This window comes from Pteropus medius, unplaced genomic scaffold, assembly GCF_902729225.1.
Source record: "Pteropus medius unplaced genomic scaffold, Ma_sr-lr_union100, whole genome shotgun sequence".
Lineage (NCBI taxonomy): Eukaryota > Metazoa > Chordata > Mammalia > Chiroptera > Pteropodidae > Pteropus > Pteropus medius.
Window position 1 is genome coordinate 36,073 of NW_024349142.1, and position 24,639 is coordinate 60,711.

The 24,639-nt window shown below is 45.1% G+C and overlaps 1 protein-coding gene and 1 long non-coding RNA gene across 3 annotated transcripts; one reads left to right on the forward strand and one right to left on the reverse strand.

Annotated features, from left to right (window-relative positions):
* Positions 1-1,341: 1,341 nt before the first annotated feature.
* LOC120617031 (uncharacterized) lies at positions 1,342-1,962 on the reverse strand. The gene is made up of 2 exons (XR_005656752.1): positions 1,790-1,962; positions 1,342-1,614 (listed from the first exon to the last, which is right to left on the reverse strand). It is a non-coding gene; the product is annotated as an uncharacterized LOC120617031 (long non-coding RNA).
* Positions 1,963-2,054: 92 nt separating this feature from the next.
* LOC120617015 (zinc finger protein 550-like) lies at positions 2,055-23,679 on the forward strand. 2 transcript variants are annotated; one of them, XM_039880562.1, is made up of 4 exons: positions 2,055-2,580; positions 3,097-3,265; positions 5,059-5,185; positions 8,551-10,737. In XM_039880562.1, exons 2-4 carry the CDS (start codon positions 3,203-3,205, stop codon positions 10,134-10,136), a joined length of 1,776 nt encoding a protein of 591 aa, XP_039736496.1. In that variant the 5' UTR covers positions 2,055-2,580; positions 3,097-3,202; the 3' UTR covers positions 10,137-10,737. The 2 variants fall into 2 exon arrangements, with proteins under 2 accessions (XP_039736496.1, XP_039736497.1); XM_039880563.1 differs by lacking the exons at positions 2,055-2,580; positions 3,097-3,265; positions 5,059-5,185; positions 8,551-10,737 and adding exons at positions 14,064-14,239; positions 16,517-16,643; positions 18,802-18,897; positions 20,919-23,679.
* Positions 23,680-24,639: the final 960 nt, after the last annotated feature.

Sequence of the window (24,639 nt, forward strand, 5' to 3'; positions counted from 1 at the left end):
ATGCGTTTGCTTATTCCTCATATTTCTTATAAGTGGAACGATACACCATTTATCCTTCTGTGTCTGACTTATGATACTCAGCATAATGTTTTCAAGGTTCATCCAACTTGGGTCATGTATCAGAACTTTATTGCTGAGTAATATTCCATTGTTTGGACATGCCACACTTTGTTTATCCATTCATCTGTTGATAAACACTTGGGTTGTTTCTATTTTTTGGCTGTTGTGATTAATGCTGCTATGACCATGGGTGTACAAGTATGTTTGCATCCCTCCTTTTGATACTTTTGGAGTACAGAGCAGGAATGGAACTGCTTGGTGAGAAGACATATTAAACTTTTTGAGGAGCTGCTATAACGTGTTACATATTGCAGCATTTTGTACATATGTACAAAAGTTCCAATTTCTCCATAGCCTCAGCAGCACTTATTTTCCCTTTTCAAAAAAATTCATCCTGGTAGATGTAGATGAGTATCTCACTGTGGTTTTGATTCGAATTTCCCTAATGATTAGTGTTGTTGACATCTTAAGTAATTTGCTCCTGTTTTCCATGACAGTTTTCCCCCTCTCTTCTGACTTACCACGTGTATAAACATGGACTGACACCTACTCTACTGAAAGGAAACTCTGCCTCCACGGCCTCCTTAAAGCTCTTTTCCATTTCCTGTTGCTCCCTGGCTCCTCACCAGGGACCATCTGCATCAGGCTGGCAGCCCACATACTAAATTCAATCACCCACAACATCTCTTCTATTCCTCAAAATGAAGTCAGGAAAATCCACCATTCCTCCAGTCACATTACATGGCAGAATAGATCTCCAAAAAGAAGTGGACATATCCTGCCAGAAATAGTGGTAGTATCTAATATGACTGGAGTCTGTCATTTTGGGGATTTTCCTTCCCTCTTATTCAGTTCACAAAATAACTTTCCTAACTCAGGTAAGTCTCTTTCTAGAAGGGGTCCTCCAGCTTCAAGTAAGATTTTCTTTCTCCCTTAACACAGGTTTGAGGTTTCATGCTGTAGTCTGGACTTCTATGTATGCACATCTCAGGGCTGAGGCAGAAGCTGGGATTTCTGTGTGGGCCTGACAGAAAGTGGAATATGGGCATTGCAAGTGCATAAGATCACCAGGGTGTTTGGCAGAAAACTAAGCTGCACTTGTGCAGAGTGAGAGTTCCTAAAGCTAGGCAGAGACGAACGGCAGGGGCTCAGAACTGGCACAGGCATATGGCATGACATTAGAATCTTGGCCGGTTGAGGGGAGACGCCTCCCTAAACACCATGCACGGTCACTGGAGACCCCAGGAAACCCTCACCTTAGAAGTAACAGAATTCCCAAAATTTACTCATTTTTATATTAGATAATCCCTGAATCTGAAGAAAGCGTCGAGCTCTCCCTATTGCCACTGTCCTGAAGGAACCTGGTAAATTCTTTTCCTCCCGGAACAGACGTGCTTCAAGTCGGGGGAGCCACGTGCGATCCGAGGGCACAGCTCGCATCTCGGAGGGCACAGTGTGGTCTGGGCACTTTGGAGGTGGCCGCAGGGATGCGCTGGAAGTCCAGGCACCGCGGCGACCGGGGCTGACGGTGCCTCGGCTGGAGGGCAGGGGAGCCTGGGGCGGAGGAGACACCCAGAGGCCTTTAAGGGCACTCCCGTCGGAGCTGGGTCTCCCTCCCCGTCCCCACGGTCTTTGTTCCCCCTTTTCGCCCAACCAGCCGAATCCCGACTGTCAGGCCGCCCCGGGGGGCGCCCACCCTGTCCTCGGAGAGGCGTGGCCGCGAACTGACCCGAGGGCTTTCCGGTAGCAGCGCGGAGAGCTGCAAAGACGCACGGAGGGGACTCCTCCGGGCTTCCCGTGTCCCTCAGGCCCCTCCGGGATCCGGGCGCGACGTTCCAACAGCTCCACCTGGGGCGAAGGTCGCACTCCCGCCCCGGTCCGGCGCAGACCCAGCCGCGCCTGGCGAGTTCCACCCCACCCCACCCCACCCCCCACCGGTCACCCCGAGGCGGAGTCTGAACTTCTCGCCTCCAAAGCCAAACTTTGACCTTTCCAAGCGACTCCCAAGGGATGCACGCGACCCCGCTGAGACCGGCCGCCCTCCCAGAAAACGTTGGTGCGGGCCTGCAAGGCGGTACACCGCAGGACCCCACGGCCCTGACGTAACCCTCGCGACGCTGAGCGTTCCTCGTGGAACCCGCGGCGTTGTGCGAACTACGTTACCCATAATTCCCCGTGGCTGCAGCCATTGAACGCCCAGAGGCAGGGTGTTTCCACGCTCGGACCGGTGGATGCGGGCCGGACTACCGGTACCGCTGTGGTGACAGTCACTTTGACTGCTCTGGCGTCCAGCCGCGATCTGAGTCCTTTAGGAGCGCGGAACCCGGCTTGAGGTTACTAGAGCGAGAAGGCGACGCGGAGGGGTTGTGTCCACTGCACAGTGGCTAGTCCGAGGGTCGTCGACAGTGGGTGACGGCTGAGCACGATCTGGTCACTAAGCCTCCTCACTCCCCACGCTTCGCGGCCCCCCTCCGCCCACAGAGTCCCATGGTGGCGGCTACGTCGAGGGTCCCGACTCAGGTGAGTGTTCGGCTCCCGGGCCTCACCGCCCCCAACCCCACCCACCCCACCCCCCTGCTCCCCGAACCTTAAAGCCCTGAGTACGGGCGCTGCTTCCGTCCTGCAGCCCAGATCCCGGCGTCCAGGACGGTGGGGAGCTCGTTGTAAATAGAGGAGGCACCATTTCTTTTCAAGTTTTTCAAAGTTGCCCTAAGTTAGAACAGATTGGAAAAGAGGGTGATGATAACGCTGAGCACGGTGAGGTTGAGTCCTTGTCCAAGGTCACACAGCTGTTAAGAGTCAGTACTGAGGACTGAGGCCCAGAGATAATGCTGTCATCCCAAGTCACCAGCCTCCAGGGCTGCAGAGGGGTACAGGGAGGCCTGAGCGTATGGAGCCCAGCGGTGGGTACACCCCTCTAATGACTTCCATGTTCCCCCAGATTCCCATGACTACGGAAGCGTTTATGGACTGTACCCAGGTGAGTGGAGGTTATTCCAGCCTCTCCGTAATCTCCATTGCACCCTTCGTCTCTAGGATTGTGTGTCCTTTGGACTCTCTGCCTGTCACTCTTCCAGTGCTTGGGCCTGGGGACCCTGAAGAAACCCTAAGCCCGAGGTCATAAATCGAGGCTGGAGGTTGTATGGAGTGGTTCCTATTGTTGGTAACCAATACCACGAGGTGTAAAAGATTGTTCCAGACACAGGTACCAGAATGTGCTGATGCTGGGAGGTGAGGCTGTGTGTTTTCAGGGACCTGTAGTTCTCCTTTCTCATAAGACAAAAAGGATAACTGAGAGCAGATGGGAAAGTGTCAGGCCTGGATTGGCTCCATGAGAAGTTGGCTGTCTCTTCTGAAGGTGAAGGGAGTAATGGGAGTTTTGGAGGGGGGTGATCTCGCCCAAGTCAGGCTCCCTGTGGCTGCAGCCTATAGTACTGAGTGTAGGTTTGGGGAGGCAATAGGAATAATAGGGAAGGGGTCACAGCAATACTTCAGGTGATGTCGGTGGTTGTACTGGTGTGGTGGCCATAGTGGTGGGAGAACTGGTTGGATCTGGATCAGTTTTCTAATTAGCGCCACCCAGAGTTTCAGATTTTAAAGATGAGAGAAAGGTAGGAGTCAGAGTTTTGGGGGTTAGCAGCTACAAGGATGGAAACCCCATTTACCAGAACAGGAAGGTTAAGTTTCATTGCAGAAATCAGTTTTGTTTTTACTACCTTAAGAGTCCGAGATATTTGGAAAAACAATTTGTGGAGAGCAATTAGTAGATGGCCACACAGGCCTAGAACTCTGAGGAGATGTTCTGTGTGGAGACATCCAGAAGGTGGTGGCTAATGTCTGTGCTGGGGTGCAGCAGAGGCTCATAATTAGTAGGGTATCCTGGTCTTTGTGCTAATAGTACTAGAAGCCCAGCAAGGAGAAGGTGGGGCTGTGACTGGGTCTCCTGCTTGGGTACCTGGTTGGTGGGGTGGGCATCACACACACAGGTGAGGGAGAGAAGTGGCTGTGGGAAGGTTATGGGCGAGTGGATGATCTGTCCATGGCTTTCATGGGAAATGTAGATAGAGGAATGCAGAGGCATGGGAATCATTGAGACAAGATGACATCGAGGTCCCTGTTATTGCTTATGCATGCTTTGGACTTACCAGGATTTTGTTGTGATCCTTGTTGGATCTGGGCTGTTTCAGTCAGGCTGGTAGATTAGCACAGGAGCACAAGTGGTCATCTGGGAGAGTCACTGGGCCTGGGCTTGAGGACCTCTGGGGCTGGGCTTTGAATGGCGATTACATGCAGAGAGGAAGGCAGTGACTGGAGAGGGGACATCAAGTGCTGCACTAATGGTAGATGGCTGTGGGTCTCCGATATCTGATGTGGTTCTCAGTGGCTGCGATTGAAGCAAGGAGCAGAATTGGGCAGAAGGCCTTCAGAACAGATTTCATCCTCTCTGGCAGCAGGGACCAAGGGAAATCTGGGGTAGTACTGGATCCTGTTGGAATTTGTCAGGCACCCTCTGGGAGCCATGTGCTAAGTAACGTGGGGAGGACAGGGAGATGCCTGTGGTGTGGGCAGGAGGGTATAAGTGGTTGCTGGAGTGAAACCAAGAGAAAGATGTGGTAGAAAGAGTGATGTAGAACGTATGAACTGAAAGACGATGTCAAGCCATGAGGACATAAGAGTGAAGGGTGAGCCCATGTTTGGTTGTATCCGGAAGACTCCATCTATGGGACTCCAGAATTGCCTGACAAGAGGGTATATGCTCTAATGTCAGGCTCAGAGTTTAGATGGCTTCTCTGTGCCCATGTGCCTATTGTCGCTGTGAGCAGACACAGTGATCATGAAACCATGAGAAGAGCAGGTACCTGTGGCACCAGGTCCTGCGTACCTCCTGTAAGGTGGAGACATTGGGAGGAGGGTGAGCAGGAGATGAGTTCTGGGTGGATTAACTTGGGGTCCTAGGAGAGCAACTGATCATAGAATGATTTGTCCCAATTGTGGCAGGGCTGTGTGACCTTTGAAGATGTAGCCATTTTCTTCTCGCAAGAGGAATGGTGCCTTCTGGATGAGGCTCAGAGATGCCTGTACCATCATGTGATGCTGGAGAACTTGGCACTTATGGCCTCACTAGGTAAGGCCCTCCCATCCACCCATGTCCTGCTTTCTGTCCTTTTTTTCCCCAGCCAGACCATGGGCTCTACTAACTTTCCCATTTTCTTGGCACATGTTCTTTGGGTGCCAGCACTGAGCTGTGGGGACTAACCTGAGTAGCCCTAAGGCCCTTTGCCCCAAGCATGCAAGGATGGGTCTGGGGTTCAAGAGTCTGGCAGCCTAATGCATCTCACCTCTCCCTGGCAGGGTGACTGTATCAGATCCATGGCACCTTGTGTTTCAAGTTCTAAATGAATAAGTAGTTTTAATAATATCGATACTGTGTTTAATAATTGATACTGTGTTTAATAATATTAATATAGTGTCATAATGGAGGGGGCCAAAGCATTAGGGTTGCAGTAATCCACCAGAGGTATCCTTTAAGAATAGGCACCGTTGGCTTTAGAATGGAGAAGCAACTAGGACAAGCACCCCTTTATTAGATTTTTATATAATACATTTTAATCCTTGAAGGCCCTGTTTTAACTTCCATTAGGCCCTATTAACTATTTTAACTGGGTGGACTGTGGGATACCACTTTACTAAACCTATTTCAAAGACTTATGTTAATTTAAATTTATTATTCATCATGTTAGAGCACCTATGCCCAATATGGGATATTTTCAGATAATGGGCGTTATGACTTTGGGACATATAGGAAAGGCTATGTTCAAGTGAGGATAGCTATTTTTCTCTGTTTTATACTTAGTTACTTTCCCAAGAGTATAGGGGTACAGTGTGGAAAAGTAGTGGGATTCCCTAGGTATAATTCGAGCCTCAGTAATGATTACATTTATGAAATTTGGCCATTGGTATCTTTTAGTAAATGTTAAAGTTTGTTTGTTTATGTTTAAACCACATTATTGAGGAATGATTGACATGTAAAAAGCTGTACATATTTCATGAATACAACTTGATAGGTATAGAGATAAGTATATACCCTTGTATGTATCACCACCATCAAGGCCATAAGCATATCCATCACCTCCCAAAGTTTCTTCCCATTATTATTGTTGTTGTTGTTGTTGTTCTTGTTGTTATTTTGTGTGTGTGTGTGCATGGTAGGAATACTTAAGATAAGGTGTACCCTCTTAGCAAATTTTGAGCATACATTACAGTGTCATTAATTGTAGACACTGCTATGTAGGAGCTGTCCAGAACTTATTTATCTTGTTCACTGAAACTCTGTACCTTCAACCATTACTTGTCCATTTCCCCCTTCTCCCAGCCTCAGCAAACATCATTCTACTCTTTGCTGCTCTAAGTTTGACTGTTTCAAATTCCACATGTAAGTGAGATCATACAGTACTTGTCTTTCTATGTCTGCTCATTTCACTCAGCACAGTGCCCTAAGGTCTATCCATGTTGCCACAAATGGCAGGATTTCCTCCTTTCTCATGGCTGAATAATATTCCATTGTGTGTATAGCTCATATTTCCTTCATCCATTCTTCCCTCTATGGACATTAAGGTTTTTCATATCTTGGATATTATGTTAATGCTGCAGTGATCATGAGAGTTCTAATATGTCTTGGAGAGCCTGATTTAAATTCCTTTGGGTAAATACTCAGAAGTGGAATTGCTGGATCATATGGTAGTTCTATTTTTAATTTTTTGAGGAGACCCTATATTTTTTTCCATAGTGGCTGTACCAATTTAATTTCTACCAAAAGTGTACCAGGGTTACCTTTTCGCCACATCCTTGCCTATATTTGTTATACCAGGGATAAGTCCAGTTGGTTATAGTGTATAATCCTTTTAATGTGCTGTTGAATTTGGTTTTCTAGTATTTTTGCTAAGGATTTTTATCTATGTCTATCAGTAATTTTCTTGTGTTGAAGAGTTCTTATCTGGTTTTGATATGAGGGTAACGCTGGTCTTGTAAAATGAGTTTCGATGTGTTCCCTCCTGTTCAGTTTTTTAGAGGATTGGTGTTAAGTGTTTAATAGAATACACCAGTGAAGCTATTAAATCCTGGGCTTTTCCTTTTTGGAGGTTTACATTATTGATTCAGTGTCATTACTCATTATTGATCTGTTCAGGTTTTATGATTAAGTCTTGGTAGGTTATATGTTTCTAGGAATTTATTCATTTCTTATAGGTTTTGTTGGTGTACAATTGTTCATAGTAGTCTCTTATGATCTTTGTATTTCTGTGGTATCAATTGAATGTTCTGTCTTTCATTTATAATTTTGAGTCTTCTCTTTTTTTTTTGTAGCCTAACTGAAGTTTTGTCATTTTTATCTTTTTCAAAAACACCTCTTAGTTTTGATTTTCTCTATTTTTCTATTCTCTAATTTATTTCCAGTTTGATCTTTATTTCTTTCCTTCTGCTAACATTGGGCTTAGTTTGTTTTTCTTTTTCTAGTTTCTTGAAGTGAGAAGGTAGGGTGTTTATTTAAGATCTTTTTTATTTTTATTTTTTTATAAATATAGATATATATTTATATCTATAAATAAATATATATTTATATCTATAAATAAATATATATTTATATCTATAAATAAATATATATTTATATCTATAAATATATATTTATATCTATAAATATATATTTATATCTATAAATAAATATATATTTATATCTATAAATATATATTTATAGGGGGAAATGGGCAAGTAATGATTGAAGGTACAGAGTTTCAGTGAACAAGATAAATAAGTTCTGGACAGCTCCTACATAGCAGTGTCTACAGCTAATGACACTGTAATGTATGCTCAAAATTTGCTAAGAGGGTACACCTTATCTTAAGTATTCCTACCATGCACACACACACACAAAATAACAATATAGATAATTTTAATATAGATAATTTATACAAAATAAAAATAAAAAAGAACTGCTTTTGCTGGATCTCATAACTTTTGCCATATTGTATTTCTGTTTTCATTTGCCTCAAGGTTTTTTTAAATTTCTCTTTTGATTTCATCTTTGATTCATTGGTTGTTTAAGAGCATGTTATATAATTTCCACATATCTGTGAATTTTCCATTTCTCTCTTCTGTTTTTCATTGCTATTAGTATCACATTTTGGTCAGAAAAGACACCTGACATGATTTCAGTTTTCTTAAGTTTGTTAAGACTTGTTTAGTAGCCTAGTATATGATCTATACCGGAGAATTTCACTCTTAAGTAGAGTGTGTATTCTGCTGCTGTTTGATAGAATGTTCTGTATTTGTCTGTTAGGTCTATTTAGTCTATAATTTTGTTCAAGTGCACTGTCTCCCCAGCCATCAAGGTTTTTTAAGTTATCAAAACGTCATATTATATAGAAAGTTTAAAAGACATGATTAATATTCTGCTACCATATTCAGAATGATTCATCAACACTTTTCTTCTGTCAGTTTGTTGGCGTGCAACGGAGAATGAAGAGACACCTTCTGAGCAGAGTGTTTCTATAGAAGCTTTGTCACAGGTGAGGACTCCAAAGGCAGGTCCATCTACCCAGAAGACTCACCCCTATGAGAAGTGTGTCCCAATCCTGAAAGACATTTTGCACCTGGTGGATCTAACTGAGAAGACACCGTACTTGCTTGGGGCATGTGTAAACCTACACCAGTTTCAGAGGCATTTCAGTGCAGAGAAAAGGGACATAGATAGAGCATCGTTTGTAAAAAGCTGTATATTCCATGTTTCAGGGAATCCCTTCACCTGTAGGAAAGTTGGACAGGAGTTCCCAGTCACACTGGGCCTTCTTCAGCACCAGATCATTCCCAGTGGTGAGAAGCCAAACAAAATCTCCAAGTGGGGGGAGGCCTTTCACATTGGAAAATGTAATTACATGTTGCGCGAATGTGGGAAAGCTTCCAGCCACAAACACAATCTTGTTTTCCACCCAAGAGTATCCACTAGAAAAAGGGTTTATGAATCTAGCAAATATGGAAAAGCCTTCCACTCTAAGTACTCACTGGTTCAGCTCCAGAGAGTTCACACAGGAGAAAGGCCTTATGAGTGCAGTGAATGTGGGAAATCTTTTAGGCAAAGAGCCACCCTCGTTATACACCAGAGAGTTCACACTGGAGAAAGGCCTTATAAGTGTGGTGAATGTGGGAAATCCTTTAGTCAATGCTCCAACCTTATTGAACACTGCAGAATTCATAGTGGAGAAAGACCTTATGAGTGTGAGGCGTGTGGGAAGGCCTTTGGGTGCAAATCCAATCTTGTTCGGCACCAAAGAACTCACACTGGAGAAAAGCCTTATGAGTGCAATGAATGTGGGAAATTCTTTAGACAAAGCTTCACCCTTGTTCAACATCGGAGAATTCACACTGCGGCAAAGCCTTATGAGTGTGTCCAGTGTGGGAAATCCTTTAACCAAAGAGCCACTCTCATTAGACACCAGAGAGTTCACACTAGTGAAAGGCTTTATGAGTGCAGGGAATGTGGAAAAGCCTTTGGATCCAAATCCAAACTTGATCGGCACAACAGAAGTCACACTGGAGAAAGGCCTTATGAGTGCCTTGAATGTGGGAAATCTTTCAGACAAAGCTACAGCCTTGTTGAACACCAGCGAATTCACAGTAGAGCAAGGCCTTTTGAGTGTGACCAGTGTGGGAAGTCCTTTAGCAGAAGAGCCATCTTCACGAAACACCAGAGAATTCACACTGGAGAAAGGCCATATAAGTGTAGTGAATGTGGGAAGTCCTTTAGTCGAAGCACCAGCCTTATTCAGCACTGCAGTATTCACACTGGAGCAAGGCCTTATGAGTGTGGCCAGTGTGGGAAGTCCTTTAGGCAAAAGTCTGTTCTCATTCAACATCAGGTGGTTCATACTGGAGAAAGGCCTTATGAATGCAGCAGATGTGACAAATCTTTTAGTCAACGCTCCAGCCTCAATCTCCACCGAAAATTTCACACGATGGAGAGGCCCCAGCCCCATGGACAAAGGAAATACAGGAAACCCTTCACTTCAACATCTAACATTGTTTAGCACCAGAAGTTCCACAACTGAGAAGGGCCTTGGACCTGAAGAATATGTGCTGTTTCCTTGTTCACTATAATGACACAAAATAGACATCTTTTATGAGGGAGCCATCTGCCTGAAGTTGAACCTCATACTTCCAAATATCCAGAAAGGTGAAATTCCTCATAAGTTCCAGGCATGTGTGAGGCTTACTGGAGCTGCATTGCACATTCTGAATTCCCCAAGGCCTTTGCCAGAGTTACACCACTGCCAGTTTGTCTGGTGGAAGCCGTCTCACCTCTATGACTTTGCACTGCATTTCATTGGTCACCCTGATTTACCTAAGGCAAGGTAGATATCTGTGCTCACTTCTATTCCCTGGAGGAAATCTTGAGCAATATGTGCCCTTACAGCAATTTCCTTTTTCTGATTGAGTATGAATCTGACCCAGTTTGGATTAAGAGTGGTTCTGCTGGAGGCTTGCAGGGAAGGTTACTTATTCACAGAAACTGTTGGTCTCTCATGACACTTGTAGTTGATTTTTCCACCTTCCACATCACCAACCAATAACTGTCTGCCTCCCATTGCTCTGTTTTGTGCAATAATAAAGGTCTTATTATTGAATCTACCTTTAATCTTGGTGGTTCTATTTACTGGAATTGGGCGTGGTTTGTATGAAGTAATGGACTGCTTTTGTGGGCCCTCTACACATGCACCTCAGCAGGGACCAGTATAATGACAGAGTAGTTCTCATTCCAATTTTGGCCTAATTTGCATGGCTGCCCAGGACCCAGGAACCAATGCAATGCTTTCTGGTCCTCCAGATAGTCCTCCACATTTTTTGACACGATAGGTCACCCCAAGGAGGGGTCACTTGTTTGGGCACGCTCCAGTGCCTTTGGGAACAGCATAAATTTGTTCTTGTTTTCAGAGAGTGTCATATAACGTCCCACACTGTTGAGAGGAAGCTTCTCACCAGGTCCTACAAAGAAGCCAAGTGTCCTGATGTTCATAATTCTGTAGACTGGTGTCACTCCTCAGACTCTGGAGGGCCAGATTTCAATCATAATTAGTAGTACTGAAATCCTGGGTGTGATTAATAGGCAGTGGAGGAGCCTGCAGGAAATGAGATGGAACTTGCCTCTTCTAAAAGCACATCCACGAATCTTCCAATGTCTATGACTGTGAGGAATCACAGGACCTCCTAGCTGTGTGTGCATCTCCCGTACCTCAGGTACATTGCTGTAAAGGCAGGGAAATGAGGGCAGAGAATAGAGATCCTGTTGTCCAGGGATGTGGCTTTTGCGATCCAACCAGTGTTGTCCCATATCCATTGCTTGACAATATTTCCTGCATGGATTCAGGGCTGCCATTCCCCGGGAATAAGGAAAAATAGAGTGGAATTGGCTTGTTAAAACTTCTGGTTGCTAAAAACAAGTGGGAGATCCAGATTTTTTATTTTGAACTATTTTTTAAAAACTAAAAGGCATAATTGGTATGCAATAACAGGTATTTAAGGAGTACAATTTAAAAATTTTTGTCGGACATATAAGCGCATAAAACAATCATAATCATATTGAACATAGCCACAATTTACCTTGAACCTTTTTATAATCTCTCCTTGTCCTTTCCAGGCCTCTAGGAATCCACTGATTTGCTTTCTTTAACAGAAGATTAGTTTGCATTGTCTAGAATTTTATATGAATTGAATCATAAAGTGTTTTCTGATATTTTTCACACTGCATAATTATTTTGAGATTCATCAATATTGCTTATGTGAATAGTTCTTTCTTTTTATTGTTGAGTAGTATTCTCTATGGATATTCCATTCATAGAATATGAATTTTTTAATGTATATTTCTGTTAATGGACAGTTGGGTTGTTTCCAGTTTGGTGCTGTTAGAAATAAAGCTGCAAGGAACATAGGCATACAATTCTTTATGTGAATATATGTTTTATTTATCCTGTGCCAATACTTAAAAGTATGTAAATGTTTCAATATTTAAGAAACTGACAACTAACTGTAATCTAAACTGGTTCTACCCATCTATGTTCTCACATATCCATGTCATAATATTAATCATAATGAATAGTGGTAATATACATTTTCTTGTAGGCCATATTCAGGGGAAAAGAAGGACATTTCTTCCCCTTGAAATTATTATCTACTATACTGTGCATTTCTCTGTTTCCCACATTCTCATTTATTCATTATGCTCTTCTTCAATCAGATTCTCAAAGGCATTCCCTTGTGCTGTGTCTTCCTGGCCTTTGTGTCTTTAAAAATACCATTATGATATTTGACCTTGTCTATACTATATCTGACTGCAGAGGCAGCTGAAGCCATCAAATGAATGGATTAGCTTCACTGCAATGTTGTGGTCCCTCCCCTCTAGTAGTCCTTCAGGATACTCAGTCCTTCAGGCTACTCAGGCTACTGAGTCTGTTCCAAATGCTCCCCCATTTCCTCAATCCAGCATCTCCACTTGAATGCCTCAAACACACCTTGAGTTCATCATAACAGAATTCCACCATCTTGCCTACTACTCCCAATTTCAGTGAATAGTCTTGCCATCCAAATAAGTTTGAAATCCAGATTCAGTCTATGGCTGTAATATTCCCCATGCAATGCTAAAAAATTGTGACTGTATAACATAAGCACGGTCTGATATCTGGGTGTTTTTCTTTAGCGATTAGGTCCTAATGTTAGTGGTTTTTTTTTTTTTAATGCCATACCAATTTGCCATGCATCTTTTATCTGTGTGTCAGCGTGCAATGATGACCATTGGGTGTTTGATTATGAGCTGCTGAAACTTCGTATCTTACTTCTACTGCTACTTCTTTATGTATTAGCTAGAAATCCTCTATAAAGAATATTCCATAACCTACTGTTACCTCAAAATACAGTCTATTCAGAAAAGAGAGGAAACAACTTGATACCATCACTCTACTTAGCAATTTTCAGAATAACTGTATGGATCACTGACAGCATCCTCAAACAAAAACTAAATGTTTATTTCTGGGATAAGATGCTCCCTTTGCACACAGGCTCAGACTGTGATCATGACAGCCACTGTCATAGGAAAAAAACATTTGGTAAAGGGCTCTTCTTTTCAGAGAAGTCTAAGACTTTAAAATGAATTATATCTATCTTAGTCCATTCAGGCTTCTATAAAAAAAAAAAAATACCCTAGACTGGATGGCTTATAAACAACAGAAATTTACTTCTCACAGTTCTGGAGGCTGGAAGTTCAAGATCAAGGCATCAGATTCAGTGTCTGGTAAGAGTCCTCTTCCTGGTTCACAGAGAGCCTTCTTCTTGCTTGTCCTCACCTGGAGGAAAGAGCAAGGGAACTTCCTGGAGCCTCTTTTATAAAGACACCACACCCCACTCAGGGGGCCAAATGGGATGATTGCCCAGGGATGGGGCTCAACCAAGCAGGAGGAGAGCCCCTCTAGAGAGCGAGTGCCATTATTGGGAGTCAGGAGGAGTACACAAGCAAATGGCATGAGGGGATTTCATCCATACGTTGGAATGTCAGCAGGTGAAGGGGAGGACAAGAAAGGAAACTTATGTCAGGGGCCAGCCTGATCACACCGGTGCACCAGGTCACCTGGGTGTGGTGCTCACAACCTGTTCATGGGGATGTTGAGGCAGCAGGAAAATGTGAAGTTTTAAAAATTTACAATACTTGCTCCGTTAGGAGCATCTGAAATAACAGGAGGCAGAAACACATAACCCTTCTTCTTTTGGAGTATCCGAAGCCTTGGAGCCTCTGCACTGCCCTTCCCAGCGTTCCTTTCTGGCCCTTGGCTCCCAGAAGGGGAAGAGCATCTCTCGCCTGGACGAATGCAAGAAAAAACGACATTACCCAGAAGGCTGTGCTCTGCGCGAGACGATGACGACACAGAAAGGGGGCGTTGCCCACTCGCGTTGATAGGAGCGGGACTTCCGTTGTCTCTGGGGTGGACGACCGTTGGTGGCGTTGCTGGTCTGAGGGGTCGGGTCCGGGTCAGAACTGCAAGGCAGCCCTGCCTGCACCTTCGTGGGACCTGGGGGAGGGTCGGCTGAGCCCGGGTGACGCCCGGTGCCCCCACGTGTACCAGCCGCGCCGATGGAGCCGGCGGAGGTGAGTGGACGGTGCCCCAGACCCCTCGCCTGTTCTGGACGGCGGTGTCTGGTGACTTCTTGCCCTATCCCAGCGGCGGTGTCTCGAAGCCCCGGAATGGGGTCACCCTCGGCTCCGAGTCGGCATCCAGGTGGGGCTACATGGGGTCCGGTCCTGTTTCTGCCCCCAAGTGGATGCTGCGTGGCAGGAAAGACGTTGGTTTTAGAATTCCCCTGACCCTTGACCCCACGCCGCGTGCTTGGGACGACCTCGCGGTGGGTTCCGACTGTGCCCTTTCCCCGACTGCCTCAGCTTCTGTTTTCTCGGGTATAGAATAGGAACATTGACAGTTTCTCGTCCTGGGTTGAAGGAACTAGAAAGGATACGTAGGTGATGTGTGCTCAGTGTCCAACACCAGCCAGGGAGCACCGCTCTGTGAGCCGTTGCCACAGAGATGCCTCTTGGGTCTGTGTGGATGTTAGAGGCTCGCTCCAGCAGAAGGCCTCTACCATCTACAAAGTTAAGAACTGCGGTGGGGAGAGGCAGGAGTAGCGTTTCGGGGATTGTTGCTACGTTAGGGTAGAAAAGGTGACAGGCAGGCTGGGAGTCAAGAAAGCCAAGGAATTTATCTTCTAGTTTACAGCAAGTGAATCTGGTTTCCTACTGACGCTAGTGAATCTGTTTTCCTGTTTAAGACATTCAGTTTAATTTGAAAAGTGACTCCATTCAGACAGTAATGATAGTGTACAGGAGTGCGATGTCTCTTTGGATACAAATGCATAAGAGGGCCACAGGTAATTTTCACAGTCACCCAGAGTGCCCTCATCATACCTCTTATCACTTTCAGGAATTGTCTTGCTTGTTAATTTCTCATCAAAGTGGCTCCCTCCCTCACTTAATTTCAGACTCACTCCAGTGTGTCTTCCTGAAAGAGGCCTTCCCTGTTGCCCCATCTAAAGTAGACTGTAATCTCTTTAGTCTCCTCACTCTATTTTCTTGTCTTTGAAATTTTTAGGGCCCTCCGACATTGTCTTGTTCATTTATTTAGTTGCTTGTTTAGAATCTATTTCCAGCCCTGGAACTGAGTGCCTGTTGCTGCTCTATACCAAGACCTGGAATGGCCTGGGCTAGTAAGAGGTACTCATTAATGAATGACTGGGTCTCCCCCTCTTATGATAAATACAAACTCCCCACTGTAGTGCGGAGGGCTCCCGGATTTGCCCCCATGACAGCTTCTGTGCTCCTTCCCTTCTGTTCTTCCCTTGCACACAGCACCTAGCCAGGTGGTCCTGACCTTGCCAAACTCCTGCCCATTTTGCAGCCTTTGCTCTTCCCTTTGTCTGGAGCCCTGTCTCCAGATCCCTGTGGGGTTTTCTCTCCGAACTCTTCCTGTGCATCAGTGTCACCTCTCAAGATGTTCTTTTCCTAGCTGTTTTAGTTCTAGCTAAGGTACCCTGACCCATACCTGCCCACGTTTTAGTAACTCTGTGCCATCTTTTGATGGATGGTCAGATCCCGCCTCTGTTCCTTAATTATGAGATTGTGGGTGACTCTTTAGATCTGCCTGAGCCCCAGGCCACTGACCGTGACACAATGGTGATGATTGCATTTACCTTGTGGGCTGTGGGGGAATTAGTAAAAGTCACAAAATACTCTGGACACATCCCCAAAGTCACAGAATACTCTGGACACATCCCCATTCCAGGCATCCCCATGTGTTCGGGTGAATGTCTCCTCCGTAGTTCTCAGAACTGCCCAGTGAAGTGGGAATGACTACTACAATGGTGCAGAATCGAGGCTTAGAGAGGTGGTGTGATGTCCTCCCCACATTCACACAGCTGGCAAGAGTCAGAGTCGGGAGCCTTGATTCAAAAATATCAGGAATCTGGCCTTGGAGCTAGGGACAGTCCCTTGCCCCTGTGTGTGAAGCTGTTAGGCAGGAGCAGGCGGACAGCAAGGACCAGGAAGCTCAGCTACTGCTGCTGCTGTTTCCAGTGTTGGAATTGTTATCATGATTGTCCCCTCTCACCCGCCAATCCTCCGATGTCCCAGAGCACTTGCCTTCTGCCCCACAGCCCTCATGGGACTGCCATTGTCTGTGTGAATTCCAGTGACTTCTCCAGGGAGGTTTTTCTGTGTCTAATGGCCACATCCTCCTTTTAGCCCCGCACAGAGCTCAGCGCCTGAGAGGCCTTGGTGATTCAGGCCTGGGTCTCTGCATTTTCAGCAGTGACTGAGTGGCAGCTTCTGATTCCATCCAAGTGCACAAGGCCAATACTGCTACCTCTGACTTTCCAGGTGTTGGTGACCTTCAAGGACGTAGCTGTGACCTTCACTCAAGAAGAGTGGGGACAGCTTGACTTGGACCAGAGGACCCTGTACTGGGAGGTGATGCTGGAGACCTGCAGATTCTTGGTCTCACTGGGTAAGTGCTCACTTCTCACCCCCTGGGGACTCTGACCTCAACCTTCTTGATTTCTCACTAGTCAGAGAGGTCACAGAAGTCACATTCCCACTTCCCCACACTCTTCACAGTTTTCTGGTCCCTTCTCCTCTTATCTCATCTCCTTGTGTCTGCATCAGGAATCACTGGGGTAGAAACAATGTCCTTCTAAACACACACCCTCCCCCCAGTGCCCAGCACACTCAGGACTCAGTCTGAGGCTCATATTCCAGACTCCACAGGAGGGGAGCTTACTAGGCCAGCCTGGTTGGGTCAAGTGTCCCCAGAGCCCAGTTAGCAGGGCCATGGGTGATTGGCTATTCTCAGAAGTGAGGGTGAGTCAGGCAGACCCTACATGGCATTTGTCATCATTGCCACCCAGGGATCTTCCTAAACAACACGATCTCAATAAAAAGGCCCCCAGTGTCTACGTGTTTCCTGAGGCCTGGGCCACAGTCCTCCACTGGGACAGGAGATGATTTAGCAGGTGCACAATGCCATGAAATGCCGTGGGTGGACACCCTGAGCAAGCCAGTCCTTTTACCTTCTCTGTCTCAGATCAGTACTGAGCCTCTTATGTTCTCTAATTGTGGTTTGTGTCTCTTTTAAACAGCCTTCAACTCACTGCCCTGAGCTGTCTCCATGAGCTCGCTGGGACTTAATGGCATTATTTTGATTTCATTGTTATGTTTTGATGATAACCTTCCATTTTGGGGAATGAAATTGACTTTTCTCATTTACCAGAGCAAAACAGCATTCCTTTTTAGAATAAAATATTTAAGAACAGTAAAAAGTGGGTTAATTTAAAGAAAAACCATCTGTTATGATGGCATACTGTGTGTGCTTTGCAGACCCACCACTCCTGAGTTCAGCTAGGAAGATAGTCATCAGTTCTTAGATGAATTGTGATAAGTTATAAAAAGAAAAATAAGAGGAATTTAGGAGTATATAACCAGGGAGTCATAACCTAACATACACATGTCAAAAAAGGCATCTGAGGAAGTGACATTGGAGCTGAAACTTGAAGGCTAAAAACTACCCAGGGCAGGGAGGTGGGGGCGGGCGTGGAGGTTTGGGGTTCCAGGTGGGGGAACCAGCATGAGTGTGAGGTGAGAGTGAGCTCAGCTCCTGGCAGAGCCAAAGGAATGTCTGATTTACCTTTTCTACTGATTCACCTCCCTGAGCTTGGTGCCAGGCACGGAACACACATCAGGGACTATTACCAAGACCTGTCTAGATGCATCTTAGACTGAGATTTCAATGGGTCCTAGTGCCTCGGTCATTGGTACCTCCCATCTCTGTTGAGATGTATTTGGCTGTGTGTAACTGAAAGACCAGCTCAAACTGGCTTCCTTCTGAAGGAAATTTGCCACGTCACCTAATGAGGAGCCCCAGGTTGGGGGATCCAGGCACATGGTTATGTTGTCAGTGGCGTGAGGTTCTCTGCTGCTCTCCATGTACCAGGCAACTTGTGGGGATGCAGGAGGCTGCAGCAATGACAGGCAGCAGGCGCCCTTGTGGAGCCTCTGCACCCCCCGCCACTGGAATGAAGACTTCCTCTTCAGGATGAGAATCTAGTTCTGGTTCCTTGCCTTCTCTACATCACTGATGATCCAGGATGCCATTTGCCCGTTTTTTTACTGGCAGTTTTCAGGCCTGTCTGGGCACCTGAATCCTCTAGGGAGATTTCACAAACTCTGATGCCCAGGCCTCACCCCCAAGAGATTTTGTTTCTTTTGTTTTGAGATTGGAAGCAGGCTTTCCTAGGTGGTTCTGAAGCACAGAGTATCTGAGAACCAGTGGCTTAGATTAATTACAAATACTTCTGGAAGGATGCGCTAACCTCCCATGTACTGTGGCTGTGTGTGAAAATAGTGTGTGCCTGGACAGGGCTGGCTTCGGCCGGAGAAGTTCAGGGGCAGTGGTGTTGTGTAGACAGACAGCACCACCCTCCATAGCAGTTGCAGCCCAAGAGTGTGATTTATGTCCTTGGTGTCCAGGTTACACGTCAGTATTTTCTTTACCTTAGGAGCAGCTTTTTTTTTACAATTTTGCCTCTGTCGTGAAGGCCCAGACAGGATAGAGAGGTTTCATTCTTCTTAGTAAAACACCCATGTCTGGTATCTTTCTCCGTCAACAGGGCATCCAGTTCCCAGGCCAGAGCTGATCCACCCGCTGGAGCACAGGCAAGAGCTGTGGATGGCGAAGAGAGGCTTCTCACATAGCACCTGTCCAGGTAGGAGCCAACAGGCAGTCAAGTGGGATCATGGTTGTCTTCAGAATGTGAGGGGACTCCTGCCTCTGAACTTCTGTGTGCAACTCTTTGTGACCTCCTGCGGATTCTCATTGTTGCTGTCTTGCATCAGGATTTTGTGTGCTTTAGCAGTCAGCTCTGAACCACACCCATATTTAGAGACCCAGGTGCCTTCCAATGTTAGTATGTAGCTGTGAAGTTACTGCAGCACAACCCAGTTGGTGGAGGGAAAACAAGAGGGGACAAAGAGAAGTTACAGTCTTTTGCACACATACTTCACATCCACATGTTCTATTGACATGATCTAGGTATTTGGCCACATCTGGGTGCTCAGGACCAGGGAATGTGGGTTACCTGTGCACTTGGGAAGAAGAGCCAGTGGGCTGGGTTTATGCCATCTCAGCCTGCCCTCAGACAGTGAGCGATGACAGTCCCTGTATGATTGGGTGGTTTGAGGTTGTAATGAGATATTAACACAGAGCCTGGCCTGCAGAAAGGCACGACAAAAGTTGGTCTTATTGTAGCCGTGTAATTATGTTCATTGTAATGAGTGATAGTGACCCCCACCTCTCTTTCTGGGCTCAGGGGAAAGGAGCCTTTCTTCCTCCCAGAAGTTTTGTCTCTACCATATATTCTCTATATTTCACTCGTTCCTGCCTTCTCCACGCATCATCCATCCCCATTTGCCCGTCAAACACTCATAAGCAGCCCTTCGCATTATAACCCCCTGCTCTGCTTGCCCTGAGAGACAGACACCACAGGGATGTCTGGTTCACATCTATGCTGCTGATTGTGTCTGGGGTCACCCACACTGAGGCCCAGTCTTTCCTCTCTATAGTCCTTTAGGCTGCTCAGCCAGCGTATGAGTGCCCTATGTTTTAAATGCCTCCCCTATCTCCACTTAGAGGAGGAGCTTTAGAGGCTCATCATGCCTTAGAAGACACTTACGATCACGCTCACTCCTCCCCACTCCCAGTTCAGAGAAGCTCCAGCCATCCAGGCAGGTGAGAACACTGGAAGCACCTCAGCATCTCCATCTCTATCACACCTCACAGCCACCCATCCCCAGTCCTGCCCATCTGAGATTAGCTATGTCTCCTGAATTCATCACCTTCATTACCTTCATCCATAGTCTTTTGCCTAGAAGATGCCAGATACTCGTACCAGGTATCCCCCATCTGCTCTGTGCCTCTGGCCAGCTCATTTTCCTGCATCAGCTCCTGCATCCACTCAGACAGGTTCCAAATCCTCCCCAATTCCTTGGTTGCTGATATCATAGCACGTAATCAATGTCATGTTAAAATAAAGAGTACATGCTTCTGTTTTCTGCTTCTGAACCTTTAAAGGCTCATCTGTGTCTGCCCTACACTTGTGCCTTCCCTTCTTGTCTGTGCGGACCATGTCTTATCTCTGATAATGGCCAGTTTATCCTGCAGAGCCTATATTGTACCTGTGCTTTCTCAGGGAACTCACTTCTTCACTTGTTTTCTGCCTTGTCTGTGTCTTCATCCTCTCTACTCAACATACAACCGTGCTCAAGGTGTGTACACTTGTGGAAAAATAAACACAAATGCTTTTCGATCTGTAAAGGCCCACTACTAGTGTGCACTCTACTTACAAAGCCAAGTTCCTCAAAGGTGTGTCATTTCTGGAAAAGGTGTATACATTTGACTTCCATACCTGTTTGTTTAAAATCTCCTTAATTATTTTATATTGGAATTATACAGCGATGTGCACAGATCTTAAGGGTTCAGCTTAAATTTTTTACACCTGTATAACTGAAGTGTCTTCTACCGAAGTCAAAATTTAGACTATTTCCAGGACTTTGGCAGGTTCCTGATGCCCAGTCCTTGCCAATAGCTCCTCCTACAGTGCTAACCACTATTTATACTATGTTTCGATGGATTGTTTTATTGTTTTCTTTTTTCAAGGTGTGCGTGAGTGTGTGCGCATGCACCTCGAACACCAGAAATTAATTTTTTTACATCCTGGATTCTCTTCAGGTGACGGAGCAAAACTTCAGACCAGGGAGCCAAGCACTTCTCATCTGGTTTTGTGCGAGGGAGCCTTTCTCCAGGGAAGCCTGACTCAGGGATCTTCAAGGGACTTTGGGTGGGGGCGAGCCAGTGACTGGGAAGGGCTTTTGGAAACAAGGCCAGAGATGGACCCCCACAAGGGCACCCATCCTGGGAAAATGAGCCTTGAAGATAACGGCTTGGGGACAGATGATAGTCTGCACTCCAGGCTGCCATGGGGAGAGGCTGCCCATGAACATGACCTTCAGGGACCAGGGAAAGGCCCCACGATTGGTGCAGGGAGTAACCTCTACAAATGCAAGCATTGTGGGAAGGCTTTCAGCAGGAAGTGGTACCTTGTCCGCCATCAGCGGGTTCACACGGGAATGAAGCCCTACCAGTGCAGCGCATGTGGGAAAGCCTTCAGCCAGAGCTCCACCCTCATCCGGCACTATCTCACCCACAGCGGGGAGAAGCCCTACAAGTGTGCCGAGTGTGGCAAGGCCTTCAGACGCAGGTCCTACCTTGCGCAGCACCACCCGATCCACACCGGGGAGAAGCCCTACGAGTGTGGCCAGTGTCGGAAGGCCTTCGCCCACCGCTCAACCTTCATTCGGCACCACAGGACCCACACTGGAGAAAGGCCCTTCACGTGCAAGGACTGTGAGAAGGCATTCAGCAACAGAGCACACCTCATCCAACACTACATTGTCCACACCGGCGACAAGCCATATGATTGTGCAGCCTGCGGGAAAGCCTTCCGGTGCAGCTCCGAACTCCTGCAGCACCAGCGTGTCCACACTGGGGAGAAGCCCTATGAGTGCATGCAGTGCGGAAAGGCCTTCCATCGGAGCACCTACCTCCTGCAGCACTCCATCATCCACACTGGGGAGACACCGTTCAAGTGCATGGCGTGTGGGAAGGCCTTCAAACGCAGGTCTCACCTCCTGCAGCACCAGCGGGTCCATTCCTGACAGAAGCCTATCAGTGCTTTGGTCTTTTCACAAGGGGATGAGCACTGGAGGAAGAACCCCTTTCAGTGCAAGGAACGTTGGAAAGATTTTTTTTTTGTTTTTTGTCAACTTTTCAAATGCAGGAATAGTCACCTTGGAGAGAAACCCAATGAACGCAGTGAATGTAAGAAAGCATCCAGCCACTACTCAGCCCTCACTCATCATGGAAGGACTAGGACCTGAAAGAAAGGAGAGAAATGATGTCACCTGTGGGTCCACCTCTGTCAACCTCAGAGGCTGACTAGAGAATGACATTCTGAACATGACTACTAAGGACAGTGTTTAGCCAATAGAAAACATCTTACTTGCCATCTGAGAATTCCAAACAAAGAGGAGCCATATAATTGTCATCGCTGAGTAAACCTTCTGTGACAGGTCTCCATTTGTCCTGAAGAGTCATATTGGAATCTGATACAGCTTAGGTCTTGCCATACCTGTGACAGTACATGGGAGACAGATCCAGTAGCTACTGTGCACTTGTGAAAACCTTCAGCCACAGGTCTCCCCTTCAGTTTACTGAGAAAGCCATCTCGGTATTATTTTTAAAAGAAAATTAGGAGGCACAGAGAATGGAGACAAGGCTACAAATGGAAAAAAACAACCTTTACAAACTTTCAGGTTTCCTCCCAAGCTGATAGCAGTTTTTTTGGCACAATAATGTTGGAAAGATAAAAGGATCTCAGCTCTTCGTTTTTATATGTGTTTATTGCTGTCCTATCAGGAAAACCGGACAGTGAGGGCAGCTGTACAAACATTTGTTGGAAGCCTTTGTCTCAAACATCTTTCCCCATGAGGAGCATAATTTGTGACATATGAAGTCTCAAATCATGAGCTATTAGAACTTTAGGATACTCAAAGTAACATCACTTGACAATTTTCTATTTTATGTCTAAGGAGAGAAGGATTCACATTAAATGGATCTCCACATTAAAACGTGCAACCTTTAAAACTCTTTATGGCTTTTTTATAAATAATCTCCTTTTTTGTGTGCGTTTTTAAATGCTCAACATTCACTTCTTGATTCCATTCTGCTTGTTTTCTTTGTTTTACTCTGACAGTGTGGCGATCATCTTGTGCGTGTGCACGGTGATCATCCTATGTGCATGCTGCCTTCTCAGATGGGTCCTAATTCTTGGCTATTCCTGGTTTTTCTCAGGTTCTTTAGTCCTGTGTAGAGGACTGGTCATTTCCAAGTCGTTCCCCACCCCCTGCACTTTTTAGGGATTAAATTGTAGCTAAAAATAGTAAAATACACAGCTGAGGTAAATTTATTATAAACTCAGAGAAAGAAACACAGGATTTTCATTGTCTGATCATAGCAATGTTTGCTATGAAATGACAGGGATTTTAACAGGAGAATCCAGATGCATGTGTACAGGTGTCAGATTTGTGTGGGTTTCACAGTGGCCACCAGGGACTCATTTCCTTGGTGCTGGCACTGGATGTGGTCATCTGAAATTTTTTTGAGATTAGTTTTCAAGCTACACAAGATAATTTTAACTCAGTTTAAAAATTTTATTGAACATAAAAATATAAAATTATCATTTCCTCACTTGAGAGCTACCTCAGAGCCTTTAAAAAGACTATATACATACTTCACATTTTTCAGTGGTCATGCACCTTTTTTGTGGTTTATGCATTAAAAATTTTTCATGCAATTTCAAACTTAGAGAAAAGTTGCTTGTACAAGATATTCTTGTAAAAATTTTACTCAGATTAAACAAATTTGTACCTTTTACTTTATCATTCTTTCCCCCTACATAACGTGTGTGTGCGTGTTTGTTTCTGAGCAATTTGAGTTTAATTTAGAAATATTTTGCCTCTAAAGCGAATACTTCAGTGTGTGTTCACTAGGAGGACATTTTATATTATCAGAGTTTTATAATCAGGTAATATTGGTAAGATGCTTTTATTTACTCTACAGCCCACATTCAAATGTCATTATTCATTCTTATATTGTACCTTGCTGTTTTTCATGGTCCACAATTCTAGACCTGTGACTTGCATTTAGTTGTCATTACTCTTGACACTCCTTTAATGAAATGGTTTATCAGTCTCATCGAGGTCCTTGGACTTAACAGTGTGACAAATACAGGTCATTTATTTTGTAAAATTTCTCTGTTTATCTGTTTCCTATGGATTATATTTCACTTTTGCATTATTTTATGATGAAACCACAGAAATGATAGTCTTCCATGGTACTTGTATCAGGAGGCACATGATATCCATGTTTACTAATATTGATATTAATTTTAGTCACTTCTGTAAGTTTGTGTTCTTGATTTTAAAATTACTCTTTCCCTTTATATTTAGTAAAAATCATTCAGAATATATTTTGAAGCTATGTAAATATACTGATGCACATCATTATTTCACCCCTTAGTTTTAGCCACCACTGATGACATTTAAATTCCATCGGTCTTCCACATTTATTGGTTGGCATTTTGCTTTGGAAGTAAGCTTTTTCATGAATTGTCTCCTTATTCATTTTTTAATTAATTTATATCCGTATGAATCAATGGATTCTTAAATATTTTAGTGGGTTATAATACAGCACTGTCATTTATTTTGATGCTCCGATCTTCCCAGATTGAGTCCATGAGAGTTCCTTCAAGCTGGCTTTTTGGTCCCTTCTCATGTCACCATCACATTTTGATAAAAGTCATTCTGATAAAAAGCTATTAGTTTCCTCTTAT